Below are 15,552 nucleotides of genomic sequence, written 5' to 3'. Positions count from 1 at the left end.
TGACTTTGGGCAAGAGGCGGGCTACACCCGGGATTTGTCACCAGGAAATCGCATGACACATATGGACAAAGAACCATTCATACCTATAGACAATTTAGAGTCCTCAATTAACCTATAAAACAAGCTTTTGGAATGCGGGAGGAAGCCAGAGAAACCCCACACACGCGCAAAGGCCAACATGCAAACTCCACAGAGGAAGGTCGAAGCCCGGATTCAATCTTAACAAGTTTTCCACTGTGCAGCCTACATCAAAAAATACTACTGCTAATGATTTTAACAATATGTTTATTAATGTGGAGCATAAAATATTAGAAACACATACACATGAACATTGCCGTTCTACACAACTGTAAACTACAGCCACAATAATAAATATATTGTTAAATTATTAATTAGTGCGCAGTATCATCATTGTAAAAGCAGAATTGTTTAACCAGCTCTTAAATTGGATCTCATTGGGTCATGGATGCATTAAGAAGAAGACAACGCTGAATGTATTCTTAATCCAAAATGAACAAAAAAAGTGAAGCTCGTGTTGATTTTACCACATTGTTACTTGGTGCCGTAATGCTTGGTTGAAGACTGGCCGTACAGGCCAAAATAGTCAGGGCGCCTGGATGCCTGTGAGGCTTCCATCAGTCCCCTCATGGGTAAATGCTGCAGGGGCTGGCTGCCAGGTATGGTGCCAAACTCCTGAGAGGTGATGGGGGCGAACGAGTCATGTGTCGGGTAAAGGGGCTGGCCAGCTGCAGGCCTGGAGCACATCAAGACTTTCCTGCCTTCGTACACAGCCTGCTGGGACACGCCGCCGCCGCGGAGGTGTGATGGGAAAATGGCCTCAGAGTGTTGGCCCACCACGTGATGGTCCGAAGTGTCCAGGAAGAGACTGTGGCCTTGACCAGAGTGAGCGTTCTGCCCCAGAGCATCAGAGGAGAACATGTTCGAGCTGCGTTGGCTGTGTTCAGTCAGGAGAGGCATTTTGTTGGTGTAGAGCAAAGCTGGAATATGCTGCGAAGTGGAGTTTTCTGTGGCACTCTCCAGGAAAGCCATGCCATATTTCCTCTTATTGAGTCCGGAGCGAGCACCAACAGGGCTTAACTGTGTCTGGACTATCTCGAGGATAGACACCTCATTGACAGGTTCTGATAATGACAAGACAGGATTAAGCTATTTCGGTCAGACCAGACGGAAACCTAGGAATTACTTGCCAAAGAATACAAAAAAAAGAAATAAAATCCATCCTACCGTCCAGGATTTTGCGCAGATTCTTTTCCTGTGTTGAGAGGCCAGAGGAGAAATGGTGAGCGCTGATTTGGCCCACCGAGACTGGAGGCACAGAACTGCTCAGCTGCAAATTGGACCTGAAATGATCATTTCAATTGAAATACCCAATTTATTTTAAATGAATTCAAACAAATGTTTTTTGTTTTACTCTTTTGCTGATGCTAAAACAAATATCAACAAAACTATCCGGTATGGTTGAAACCAAATTGAAAATATCACGCTTACCTATCAGTTAGTAGTTGGTAAGGTTTTGTGTTCTGGAAAGGAAAATACACGTGTCAATTTGATAGTTAAATCTGCTTTTATATTTTCAAGACAAATGTAAGACTGCAACGTGAGCAAGAGTCTTGACTTAATGGCTGAAATATGTTCATGTTTAAGACGATGTGAAGCTAAATTATGATACAACAGCAAACGATATGCAAACTACAGATAAAAGCTATGATGTGACAGGAAACAAAATGTTAGGATATGATGAAATTTAAGAAAGAGATCACACAATATGAAAGGAGACCATACAGTGGGGCCCAATGCGACGGTATTAGATACGATAAGCAAAGAAAATATGATATATAGATGAAACCCGATATGAAACAATAAGGTAGGACACAATAGGATATGACAGAAGATATGATACAATAGGATAGAATACGATGCGATAAAACAATACGACAAAATATGATAGCATAAGATAGGAAGATGAGAGGATAACAAACACTGTAGGAAAGAATATGACAGGATGATATGATAAGGTAGGTAAAAGGTAAATTGAAGAATTGTAGGTAAATAACATTTCACAACTTTCATCTGGCAACTAGAATTAAAATCAATACAAGAGAATTAGCGCCAGCTCTTGCATGGTTTAATGGTTGTAATCATGCAAGAGCATCATTTCTTCAATCATGTTGGCAATTCAAGTAGATACATAAATGAGATCAGATAAGAAAGACCAAGAGTTACATTCCTCATTTCTCTTAAGCATGCTCAATCACGATCTTGCTCGTCTTTGTTTAATGCCAAATGGTGGTTGAGACTGACACACACACACACACAAAAAAAAAAAAAAAAAAAACCCGAAAAGAACCTTCATAAAGTTGATGTTGTCGGCTCTTTGAAAGAAGGCTTGAACTGAGCTCAGGAGTTTTTCCGCTTGCTGCCGCCGCTCGTTGAGGTGCAAAACCTGCTGGGAGTTTTTCCTCCTGTACGAGCTGTACGCTCTCTCCAGCATCTGAATACTTTCACACTGTTTGGCTTCCAGCAAGCTGTGCATCCTCTGGTACTGGTCCCTGACTCTCTCCTTCAGGTCTGAAACTGCGTCCTGTGGAGAGTAGACGGGTTGTTATTTGAGGCCATGGTGTAAAATGGCCGCAAGATGATAAAACACGGCAGAGCTACTGAGCAGTCCAAGCCATTTGTTTTTGTGATTACTTCATCACTACCATCATGACCAACCATAAAATACAGTAGCGCAGAGGAAAAACGAGACAGGTTGTATTCCTAAAAAACATTTAATAGTTTTGTTAGCTACTGTAACATTGCGCGCAGTTTGAACATTAATTAACACGGGGCTTAAAAGTAGCAAAGACAATTTTAAATGGTAAATTAAAATGTACTGCACATAGAAATAATAACTACATAAAATGTTTAAAAACAAACAGTTCTGGTTAAATGCAAATGTATTGAACTTAGAAGTTAAATACAACTGAACTCTACTTAGGCAGTGATTCTTTTGCATGAACAATAGATGGAGCCCATGTACCACAAGCAGTACTCGTACCACACTTTGAGAATCACTGCTGTACTGTACGTAACAGATAGAGGTACAATCAAGAAAATCTTGTCATCTCATTCAAAATTAACAAGATTCTTAGTCGCACCGTGACAACTAATTCAGCAAAAGTCTTGTCATTACGACAAACTCGCAGGAGCACACACTAGGACGCCAAAGTGAGGACGTTGACTATTGTCTCCCCGTAGGAGCTTGTGCAGCGTAGTGTACCTTCATCAGTGTCTTGTCGGACTCCAGCTTGGTAATGTGCTCATCGATGTTCTGAACACGACCCTCCAGTCTGTCTTGTTGCCTCATTAGCGCGGCCTGTAGAAAGACGACCAACAGGAGATGGATAAGACGGACAAATGCGTAATACAAGGAACCGCCCATCAACCCTTTCACCATTTGCTGCTTTAGAACCACAATCTGGATTCTGTTTTCATCAGCTATTTTTGGATTTCTTCCTATTGCATTTCTCTCGTTGCACTAAGCTGATAATACAATATGCAGACAGCAGTGTTAACCGCCACCATTTCAGTGATGTTTAGGGCACCTTCCACTTGGGTAGAGTACACACCAAGAAAACTTGCGCAGATTCTTCTTCCAGGTCATGTTTCAAAATGTTTCAATCTGCTTGGCAGATCTCACAGGACACATACAGATAGTCATCGCCTCTTATATTTCAACATGGTGTGACCTGACTAGAACTCAAGTGGGATTCATAATGTCTAAACCCCTCTCTGAGCTCATCAGTACAGCACTAATATTAGTCATTCTGTGCAGAGGATAAAGATTATATGACTGTGGATATTGTTAGGTTGTCTGTCTACATGTTATGTCAAACAGTGTGAAATAGACACTTTGCTTTTGTCTCCAATCAGTAAAAAAGGGTAACAATCATCCCATAGATGTTGTTCACACACACAGACATTAAATACTATATGTATATACAGTACATACCGATTCCCTTTGAACTTGAGATAACCAAAAACAGCAGCGCTTACCTCAGCACATAAACACTGTCACAGATTAATTAAAGTGCGGAGAATACTTCCACAGTATTAAAGATGATTTTGGGTTATGCGGCAACAGGGTCTTAAATGACAATTAGCGTTCCAGTAGAATCTTTGATTTGTGTTTGTCTATGTTTATATTACGGCAAGCTACTGTACGTGACTTATTCGTTCCGTCCTGTCTGCGTGAGTTCCTGCCAATTTGCTGCATTTCTTCATAATAGTCATTTTTATCTTCTTTTAAACTCTAGTTTATGTGACAGAAATTGTAACAACAACACTGTCAAGGCCTCCCCTATAATGCATTCATATATGTTGTGGAAGTGCGGTATTTTTAAACCCTTCTTAATTTTTGACAACGGAACCAATCTGAAAAGAACTAAACAGAACTGCCTGGCTTGTGAGTCACATCAGCAACCGCCTCCAAAATCCCCAGTGGACAGAGGAAGCAACTGCTGCCAGGCACAACAGCAAACATTCATCTATGAGAACACTGACAACTGCACAAATCCACCTGACCCCAGCTGTCCACTGTTGGGAACCGTCCCACTTCCTGTGTGTGGAGTACAGAGAGTCCCACAGGGCTTGAAGAACTAAATAGAATTCTTCTCAGTTTAGTGCTGCAGATGGAAATCAATGTAGAGTCTCAGGCTGATTGATGACAGAGCATAGGGGCACTCTTTAATGATCTTGGTAGTGCATGGAAAAGCCACTTGTGCACAAAGTATAAGAGAGGGCAACAAAGCCTGCTGGATTATCTAATGTGCATGTGGGGGAGGAGACGCTCACTAGCCCCGCTCTGCTTTCTCCTCTCGCTCGCCACATGCATCGCTTCCGTCATTGTTGTTTGCATTGGCCTCTGCAGCAGCGACACAGTGTCACGTCTGTGTGCAGACCGCCGGGGACCAAGAGGGAAAGTGCTGAATGAAAGTGAGACGCACAAAAAGGAAGCAAGAGAGAGAAGATTTGAGCACAAAAATGGGAGAGAATGAGGACATTCCTGCGGTTTCCAGCAAACGTTGTATCACAGCAACCAGCCTCTTCAGCTGCCTACAACAAGCCACTAGATTCAACTACAACAAAACTGCAACTCATCTCAGTGATGACGAGTGCTTGGAGCGCTCCAAGGAGACTGCATTCACAAGTCTTTCATTATTTGAAATAAATTGCAGTTTGACAAGCAGGACTCAGGGAGTGCTACTCTCCTAGACAACATGCTACAACGTGCATGCACCCGCACAATCTAATGAGACAATTTAAAATTCTGTTGAAATATGATTATTCCAGCGGTTCTTAGTTAGCAGTGTTTCGCGTACGGTTATAAACAGCTGTGATTACCAATTGACCACGGAGAGAGATGGTAATAGAAAGAAAAAAAAAAAAGAAAAAAAAAAAGTTGGAAACGACCACACAGGCTACTTTATTAGGTACGCTTGCACTATTGAAAATAATCTAATACAACTATACAGTGAATCTCTTCCTATTCACGCCATCCTAAATTATCCTCAGCAATATGTTGAAAAATTCACCTATTAGCGGTTTTGTGCTCTTTCTGCAACGAACTAAGATGCCACAAAAAGGCAGAAAAGCCATGGCTAATAGGAAATTAGTAATTGGAGTCAGGGAAGAACAGTGGTGCCTTGAGTTACAAGTGATCAAACACAAATTTTTCGATATACGAGCTGTCTTTCAGACATTTCTTTTCTTTCGCAAACTCATGATACAAGCACTGTATGGTGCCAGTGTACTCAGTTCAACTCACTTCAGAGTAAGCAGCAGTTTGGCAAATATTTAACAATTCATCAAAAAATAGGCTCCAAGCTGTTTAATGCAGTTGAAGTTTACTGTCAAACTAAACCTAAAACAAAAGCAGCAATTTAGGAGAGCCCACTTAGCTTAATGTTAACAACCAATGCAAAACTCCATTGAAATGCTCATGTTTAGCATCGATAGTCACGGTTTTAGAAGCTACGGACTTTTGAACACAAACGGTGGAGCAGCACATGTATACATAACAATAAAGGAATACAGTATATTCTTTATTCTCCACGAAAAATGACTAACACTACAGCATCTTACTGAGTCACAGTAATAGCAGTACTATTCTTCTTCTTCGTTTATGTCTGCATGACTGTATTATACTGCCTCTCAGTGGCCAATGCAGGCACACCAGAAGGAGCAGCACAACGAATTGGATTGCAGCATTAATTCATGATGCACGAACTGTTTAATTCTTTATATCCTATTTAATTATCTTATTACACTAGGTTTTATAAAGTACAATATTATAGAGTCCTATTTTTCTTCCTTAAAAACAAATACAACCATTTGTGTTTTCTGGGGGGAGGCTGTAACGGATTGATGGCATTTCAATTAATTTCAATAGGGAAAGATGATTTCGGATAAGAGTGTTTTCAACTACAAACGTGGGGGTCACAGAACGAGTTCCACTGTATGTTGAAGTGATACATCTCGATCTTTGTGTGTCGGGGAGGGGCCAAGTTAAGCCTGGGCTGTTGGTGGAAATTACAGAGAGTCTCTGCCACATGGAATCCTAGTGTGTATGGTTGAAAATAATTATACACTTTTCTAAGAGCCTGCGTCAATTATTCGCGGCACGGCTCAGGCCCTATCCCCCGCGAATTACAGTCAATGTTCGCGCTGCCCACTCACTAACTCGCCAATGGCGAAATAAAACCGGGTGTGGCGATGTGAAAATTGCCCACGTTAGCAAAGCTGGGGAATCAATATCGCCTGCGTTAAAAACCCTGACAGATAAAAGTTAAAGTGAGCGCGCTCATTCTGGCTTGTGTAGAAGTTGTTAGCCACTGGTGGCTTTCCCAGCTGCAGGGAGCGGCCCACCGGGGAAGAGAAGACCCGATGCTGCTTGCTCGGCACCGACGTGAATCAAATTATCGCGACGTACATTTGAAGTGTTGCTGGTCAGTGTGTCCTGCAATTCACATTAGTTTTCGCAGCTAACTGCCTGCCTTCTTCATCAATGCGCGAGCCGCTAATCCCAGTTTGGTTGTGTCATGGCGGTGTCACTGGCTATGTAATTCAGTGGAAGTCCAAGGGGAGGACCAGCGGGAGTTTGTGCCCCTTAACACGGTGCTTAAAACACATACAGTATCATAGAGTAACCGTGTGAGATCTTGCAATGACTCCATCATGAGGAGTTTGCGTCACAAAATGGGAACAGCTTTTCTGCATGTCTTCCTGTTTCCTACAGTTCCCTTTGGTCTGTTATCGTGCTTGAAACGTAGCACAAGGGCCGCTCTCTGGTTGCCGATCCTCTCCAAAGCAGTGTGAAAGCCTACCTTTATCAAGATTAAATCCAACAATTGTCACTTTCCCCACTGTCCTATTAAAGCATCCGCACAGTCACCGGTTGCCAGGAAGCTCATGTTAAAATGCAGAGCCTCTGGGTCAATGAACAGAGAGCCTCTTTCACAATCAAAAGACAGCTGATGTCAACCCACAGACTGATTCATTGCCACGCACATGCAAGATACTGGGAAAAGAAAACTGTTGCCTGCTGAGAAAAGTAAGGTGCGGTTGTGTGGGAGGACTCCTCTGTCCCTGGAATGACATTAGTCTTTTATTACTCTGCCTTTCTTCTATCTAGCCACTCTCAAAGTCTCCTTTGAGAGCCGCTGTCCCAAAGATAACCAAAGATATGAACACAGTCACGTTGGTATTTCCATCTTTGTTTATCCCAAAAGCAACAAGGCAGCTGCCAAGGGAATTTGAAAGATTTTCTACCAAAATAGACCACAGCTCCCTCTAGGACAGGGGTGGGGAACAGTTTTCCTATCAGGGGCCATTTCAGTTTTTCCCTAACAGGTCCTCTTCGGTTTTATTTGTTTTTAGAATTACATGGTAGGGCAGATCAAATGCTGAGGCACCCTGTATATGGCCCAGGGGCTGTAAGTTTTCCACCCTGCTCTTGGGGGGCTTCTTCACATGGATCCACTTCCTGATACTTTATTAAATAACCCTGCGAGCAAAACTCCAACATTTGTAGCATGTGACAATATCAGGACAGTGTTAATGTGGGAAGTGAATGAGCAGTGAATCCTGGACGGATCTCTTTACCGTTTAGCATATACAGCTGTGAGAGAATAGATGGTGTGCATGTGTGTGTGTGTGTGTGTGTATGCATGCATGCATGCATGTGTGGTGAGCAGCTGTGGAAAGGGCTGAACAGACATCTTTTGTCCCAATAATAGCTCTCCGCCCGAACAACAATTTGCACCAAAAAACATCTAATTTAGAACTCTGTGAACTTCATGTGAGCCTGCGACTTTCTCATCAGGAATGGGGAAACCTATCCCACCCCATACATGGGTCAGATACTAAAACCAACCTGATTTTAAACCCAAATCCCCATTTTGGGCTTGTAGGCTGTAACAAAAGATCACCCAAGCCATCTTGTGCAGCTTTACGGTTTTGGTAGTTTGGTACATTAGGCCTTTTATTGCTCTCCCATTCTAACGGGTCCCAAATATCAGACCTGAAGTGTTCCATTTTTTGAAGGGTGACTGGGCGGAACAAATAAGCTGCATTGCGCCCTGGAAAACAACATTGCGGAGTGATCACATCAGAGTCTACTGGAATGTCCTTCAAGATGCTGTCTCCACCTATTTCCAACATCATCTTTAATACTGCACAGAAAACTTGCTTTTAAAAAGCCTTACGACTCCACACTTTCTAATTTTTTTTTTTTTTACTTTGTACTCTTGATTTGGTTAGCAACAAAGTTCAAATTGTCCAAGCAGTTAAATATTCGTGCGTGTACAATAGCATCTATGGACTGAGGTATTTACAGTTATTTCAGACTAGAAAAGGGAGGAGTTTGTTTGTCTTCAGTGGATGACGCACCAGTAGACTAATTGAGGCATGCGTGTGTATTAAAAGAACGCACATTATATGGGGAAACACTGTAGTTAGTGTCATAGCTTTCCATGTGTCATCCCCGTCATTGACGGGCTCTCAGTCCAGGCACCCCATCTGCCAACTCTAATCAGCTGGGATAGCCTGAACATGATGGTAGGGTCAATACCACTGTGAAGTGCCTTTGGTTTCCTTATCTGAATCACTGCGTCATCCTGAAAATGTAGCTCCACGTAGATTGAAACTCTGAGGTCTTATCATAAGTGGCCTAACATTTCTTTTTATTGAATGTATGTGATAGGGGCATTTCTCACACACTGCTCCGCTACACTTTCCAGTGTGTGTGATAAGTGGTTAAATGATACTAAATCTTTTTTAAGCTGGTCTTATTGTCCACAACCAGTTATTTGATAAAACAAGTCATTTTGATCATGCGTAATCTACTTTCATGATCATATTGAACATTTTGTGTGTCCCTGAAATTGCTGTCCACCCTGTCATTATGGGGTAACTACCGTCTTTAAGAAACCCTCAGATTTTTTCAGTGACATTATGACCAGTATTTTGTCTCATTAAATGCTAACATTAGCCAAAAATCTCCACCCTGTCATTGTCCACCCTGCCAGCAAGCACACATTTTCCTGTTTGCATGTACATGTCTTCTTGCAGTTAATTAATGAATTTAATATTTTAAGTGTGGGAGCCAGATATACACGATATATTTTCCTAGAAAAATATTTTGATCAACCATAATATTGTTGTTGTTTTTTTTATCCCGCTGAAATAATGAAAAATAAGGCCCGCAGGCTGCAAGACTGTGTGGTTGGTCAACTGAAGACGAGCCCTTCAGCTGTCAATCAAATATACATTCGCTAACTTCACTGTAGTCAACTACTGGCTGAATAACATGTGCCTCCGAGGTTATGCTTAAGAAATATTTACCTTTCCCGCGTTTGTGTTAATTGGGGATTAACACACAGAACAACTCAGAGTGAGGTACCACTGCTGATGTTTGAAACAACGTCGCCACGGTGCAGCACGCTGTTTAGCTTCTAAGCTACCTAGCCTGTTAGCTCATGGGCTAGTGACCATGATAAACAGTTAACTTCCCCTTGTGTGTGTTAATTGGGGACTACACACACAACAACTTGGGAGCAGGGTGTGTACATTTCTTACGACGTCGCCACGGTGGAGCGAGCTTTTCAACTATTAGCATGTTAGCTCGCGGGCTAACTCATTAGCATGCGGGCTAGCAAACATAATAAACAGTTAACTTTCCCTTAAGTGTGTCTGTTGAGTGCTACGCATTGCACATGGAGCAAGGCTGTGGAATATTGGACAGAGCCGACACCCGTTGAGCAACATTCCATGAGCCCACGAGTGGCTAATGGCACAGCCGTCCCACTCTCCATCGGCTCACCACAACAGGTTCCGCGGTAAAACTGTAATTCGCAGTTCTGCTTTTCAATGTGTTTTTTTGGGGCGCAAAATGTGAATTTTAACTCGAAAACTGCGATGTGAGACTGCTTAATTCGAGCCTTGCACCTACAAGTTTTTTGAGATAGTCATTTGGATGATTTTTTTGCTTTGACTCGCGAGCCCAGCTTTGAGATACGAGCGCTGGATGGTGTCAGTGAAAATTCAACTCACTTCACGATAATAGTGGACAATTCATAAAAAAAATAGTACTTCTTCTACAGTACTACAGTAGTAGTACTGTAGAAGAAGTACTATTCTTCTTAGTTTGTGTCTCCAAGACTGTAGTATTCTGCCTCATGGTGGATAATGCATAATGAATTGGATGCAGCATTAAATTATGATACACAAACTGCTTAATGCTTCGCATGATACACAAACTGCTTAATGCTTCGCATTCTATTCAACTATGTTATTTCAAATGTTTTATTTGTTTCTACGCTGGTCCGTCAAAATATTGCTTTATGTTAACCCGGTCCGTGGCGCAAAAACAGTTGGGGACTGCTGGTTTAGAGTCTTCGATTAACTGCATGTGCATCAACTAGGAAAGAAGCTCGCAAACTCCTCCATCCATCTTGGCCTTATACAGCGGCTAAAATAAGTATTTAACACCTCACCATTTTTCTCACTAAATATAAATCTAAAGGTGCTAGCGACCTGAAAATTTCACCAGATGTTGGGAACAACCCAAGTAATCCATCCATATAAAGAAAGTAGAACAAATAAGTTCAGACATTAAGTCGTGTGTAAAAATGTGAGATGACACAGGAAAAAGTATTGAACACACAAAGAAAGGGATGTGCAAAAAGGCATGGAAAGCCAACACAACACCTAAAATCTATCAATAATCAAACAGCAATCGAGCTCCATGTCAGTGCAAATGAATATCAGCTGGTTCAGTCCTAATTGATAGCCTACAAAAAGGTCTCATTGCGAAGGTGTGAGTCAAGACATCTCATGGTGGGTAAGAGCAAAGAGTTGCCTCAAGACCATCACAAAGTAATTGTTACAAAACATAATGAGGGCATTGGTTACAGGCGCATATGTAGGCTTCTGAACATTCCAGTAAGCACGGTTGGGGCCATAATATGTAAGTGGAAAGCTAATCATACCACCATAAATTTGCCTCGATCACGTGCTCCTCGCAAGATTTCTGACAGAGGAGTGCAAAGAATAATCAGAAGAGTTGTCTAAGAGCCAAGGACCACCTGTGAAGAGCTTCAAAAAGACCATGAATTAGCAGGTACTGTTGGCACAAGGAAAACAGTGAGTAATCCAGTCCGCCGGCCGCCATGGCGTGTATGGACGCTCGCCACGCAAGACCCCATTGCTAAAAAAAAAAAACATCTCAAAGTTTGTTTAAAGTTTGCTGAACACCATTTGGACAAGCCAGTTAAATACTGTAAGAATATAGTCTGATGAGAACAAAATTGAACTGTTTGGATCCCATAATGCACACCACCTTTGGAAGAGAAATGGCATTGCACATCACCCTAAAAACACCACACCAACAGGGAAGGTTCGGATGTGGGAACATGATGGTGTGGGGCTGCTTTTCAGAAAATGGTACTGGTAAACTTCACATTATTGAAGGAAGGATGAATGGGCAAATGCACAGGGACATTCTTGACAAAAATCTGCTGCCATCTACGAGGATGATGAAAATGAAACGAGGGTGGACATTTCAGCAGGATAATGATCCAAAACATACTGCCAAGCAAACTCTCAATTGGTTTCAAAGAAAAAAGTAAAGCTGCTAGAATGGCCCGGGCCAATCACCTGACTTGAATCCAATCAAAATTCGTACGTGTTGTTTACCTGCATGTGCATGTGTTGTGTGTCCACGTCGCAGACCGTGTGCCTTTGGGCGCTGCAATGGGAGATGCAGCAGAAGGGACACAAAGCCACCTGCTCTTCCTCGCAGTGAAGCAGCCTGTATTCGTCGTGGCTGGGACACGTCCAGGCGCTCAACTCCTCGGCATCCACCAGCAGGTGACCGGGCGCCACGCACGGCTGCTGCAAGTGCGTGTGCACATGCATCTGGCAGCATGGCTCCTTGCAGCGCAGGCACACCTTCCTGACGGGCAGCGGCGGGCCTCGTCTGCACAAAACGCAGTGCAGTGCCGCCGGGGACTTCTCAGAGTCCAACACATTGAACCTCTTGACGATATTGGCCAATTTGAAGTTCTTCTCCAGTAACGGCTTCTGTTCGTACTCATGGTTGCATTCGGGGCAGCGAACCCCTCCGCCGTTGTCTTTGGCCCACGCCTCTGAGATGCAACCTTTGCAGAAGTTGTGTTTGCATGGCAGCTGGATTGGCTCCTCGAACACATTCAGGCAGATAGGACACAGAAGCTCCTCCTCGAAACAGTTCCTCCAACTCGCATCCATGGCTGGAACTGCTCCAAACATTGACGGCAAGTAGAGTAGGTTCCTTGGAATACCTCGCTGTTGTAAAAAGAAAAAATTATCTTATGACAAACATGAAAAAAACAACAACTCTGAACTCTGAAATTGCCTTTAACTCCAGATATAGCAACTAGGTAGAATAGAATCCCAACAGATTCCAGTAATTTAAAGGGTTGAAGGTAAGAAATTACTGTAAGTAACCCACGTTAAAACACAATTGAGTTTCCAAGACATTGCTCATAAATTTGTAAATCTGACTCAAATGTTAGTGCTTCACCAGCCATAAACATCGCTGCACATCAATGAATAGAATAGAACGTCAATACACTCCAGTAATTCATAAAATAAAGGGTCGATGGTAATAAATAATATACAGTAGGTAACTCACAATAAAACAATATAATAGAATAAGGTTTCAGTAATGCAAACTTCAAATGTGGATGGTAAGAAACTATCCAGGGAACCTACAATCAAATACAATAAAAAAACATCACTTTTTAGGAAAACAAAAAGGGACAGTAGGTTTTTAAGTTAGCAAGATATCAATCTAGCCATTTAAAGGTGGCAGGGTATGAAACTATACAGGTAACCTATAACAGAATGTAATGAAATAGAATAATGTTGCAGTAATGCAAATTTAATGGGTGGGTGTAAATATAGTATCCATGTAACCCGCAATAGAATACCTGTATAATATCAGTACACTCCAGCAATGCAAATTTAAAGGGTAAATAGTAAGAAGCTATAGCAGTAACCCACAATAGAACAGAACAGAATAGCAACAGACCTTTTTCATAATGTTCGGAAACAGTAGGCGCCAGGGTGGCAGAAAGCTATTGACAACTGCTCACCTGAACTGAAAACGATGACAAAAACTTGTGTTTGGGGTTACACCACCAGATATTCCCCCAAAGTTGTTGGGCCGCCCCACCCCGTCAAAATGTTTTTAATTAATCCAGCGAAACATGTGGGTTGGGAGGATAAATCGAGGGGATGTTGTAAATAGTCGTACATTGCAAGACTGCCTCAATGCTTCTGCCATCCGGAAGTACGTGTTATGTCATGGTGAAAAGGCTTAAAGAATGTCGATATGTTCCAGTAATGCAAATTTAAAGGGTGGTTGGGAAGAAACTAATCATAACCAACATTACATTAGAAGAGAACAAAATGGAAAACTCACCATGCTAGAGTCATGGAAATTTGGCAGTTGGTTTAAAATAAAAAAGGCTTCTCAAAGCCTTGAAAACAAATCAGTTTTTAAATTATTTTAAAATAAATGAAGTAACTCCATACAGTTAATGGTGCATTGTTGTTGGTTCAAGTGTCATTAGGCAATCCAAGCAGGGGTTTACCAAAAAAAAAAAAAAAAAAAGTGTCAATTTGCTACAAAAGCAGAAATGTCACGCTCAGCTATGCTGACATTTTGTTTGTTATTATTTGAATGCCACATCTTAGCTTCCTGTCAGCGAACATTAGTGTTGGAATTCTCCTGGATATAATCGATTAGAATTAAATGCCAACAATTTTCAATACTGTACATTTTAAGGAGTGTGTGGTAAGAAACTATAAAACAATTGTAGGTTACCTGGCCAGTAGAGTACTTTGTACTGGAACACATCACATTGCCATTCTACGTTCTTTTTTCAGTTGTTGTTTTTAATTATACTTATTATAATCCCTCAAGGGGAAGAATGGCAGTATGTTCCAGAAATTCAGAGTTAAAGAGTGGATGGTAAGAAACTCTCCAGTCAACCGACACTAGAATAGCGAATAGAATGTCAATATGTTCCAGTATTTCAGATTTAAAGAGTGAGTGAACTTTGCCATGTAGCCCACAATGACATACAATAGAATGTCCATACATTTCAAGCAAATTTAAATTGTGGATGGTAAAATAAGAAACTATCCATGTAATCCAAAATAGAGCAGAATTAAATTGAATAAAGTTCCTGCAATGCAAATTTAAAGGGTGTATGTATTGTATTCCCTATTCTATTCTAACCCAAAATAGGAGAATAAAACATAATTCAATTGTCATGTTTTAGAAGGTGGTTGGGGAGAAATGGGTAATGTATTTTCATAGCTATAAATACGAACCAAAGTATTTAAATTGTTATTTTTCAAATGAATTATAGAACTACGTACATTCAATTAATGACGTATTTTGTTGGTCGAGTGTCATTAAGCAATCCAAGCAGTTGCTTGTCGAAGAAAGGGGGGAAAAGTGTCAATTTGCTTTCAAGCAGAAATGTCACGCTGGCGTTTTTATTTGTTATTATTGGAACGCCACATCTTAGCTTCCCGTCGGCGAACATTAGTGTTGCAATTCTGCTAGATAAAACCAAAAGCGACGTACCAACTATCGGCTTTCCATGTCCTCCGCACACTCCAGCTCACCTTCTCGGCTTCTACGCTGTCCAAGCCCCGCGAGGAGAGCCCAGCTCCCCCGCTGCCAAGATCGCAGTTCGCCCCGACCAAACGAGCACCAGCCTCGAGCTTTTGTTTTATGTATTTTTTTTTCTTTTGCAAACGACACCCGTTGCTTTCCTCTACGGTCTAGTAACTGTTGCGTTGTATCGTCAACAAACCATCAAAGAACACGAAACCCAGATGGGGGGGGGGGAAAAAGAAAAAAAAAGAAAGAAAAAAAAAATGAGTCGTAATCGGAGCTCTATTCGTCCACGCAGAGCGGCCCCTCTTGCT

The 15,552-nt window shown here is 41.7% G+C and overlaps 1 protein-coding gene across 5 annotated transcripts; it reads right to left on the bottom strand.

Moving 5' to 3' along the window:
* Positions 1–268: 268 nt before the first annotated feature.
* Positions 269–15,512, bottom strand: LOC133485811 (E3 ubiquitin-protein ligase TRIM8-like). 5 transcript variants are annotated; one of them, XM_061790097.1, is made up of 8 exons: positions 15,206–15,512; positions 14,030–14,087; positions 12,259–12,888; positions 3,284–3,379; positions 2,369–2,602; positions 1,510–1,541; positions 1,246–1,361; positions 269–1,142 (listed from the first exon to the last, which is right to left on the bottom strand). In XM_061790097.1, exons 2-8 carry the CDS (start codon positions 14,030–14,032, stop codon positions 553–555), a joined length of 1,701 nt encoding a protein of 566 aa, XP_061646081.1. In that variant the 5' UTR covers positions 14,033–14,087; positions 15,206–15,512; the 3' UTR covers positions 269–552. The 5 variants fall into 5 exon arrangements, with proteins under 5 accessions (XP_061646081.1, XP_061646083.1, XP_061646082.1 ...); XM_061790099.1 differs by lacking the exon at positions 14,030–14,087 and having other exon boundaries at positions 15,247–15,512; XM_061790098.1 differs by lacking the exon at positions 14,030–14,087 and having other exon boundaries at positions 15,206–15,511.
* Positions 15,513–15,552: the final 40 nt, after the last annotated feature.

The sequence above is a fragment of the Phyllopteryx taeniolatus genome, chromosome 11 (genome assembly GCF_024500385.1).
Source record: "Phyllopteryx taeniolatus isolate TA_2022b chromosome 11, UOR_Ptae_1.2, whole genome shotgun sequence".
Classification (NCBI taxonomy): domain Eukaryota; kingdom Metazoa; phylum Chordata; class Actinopteri; order Syngnathiformes; family Syngnathidae; genus Phyllopteryx; species Phyllopteryx taeniolatus.
Note: the sequence above shows the minus strand (reverse complement) of the source record. Positions and strands in the feature narration are given on the sequence as shown.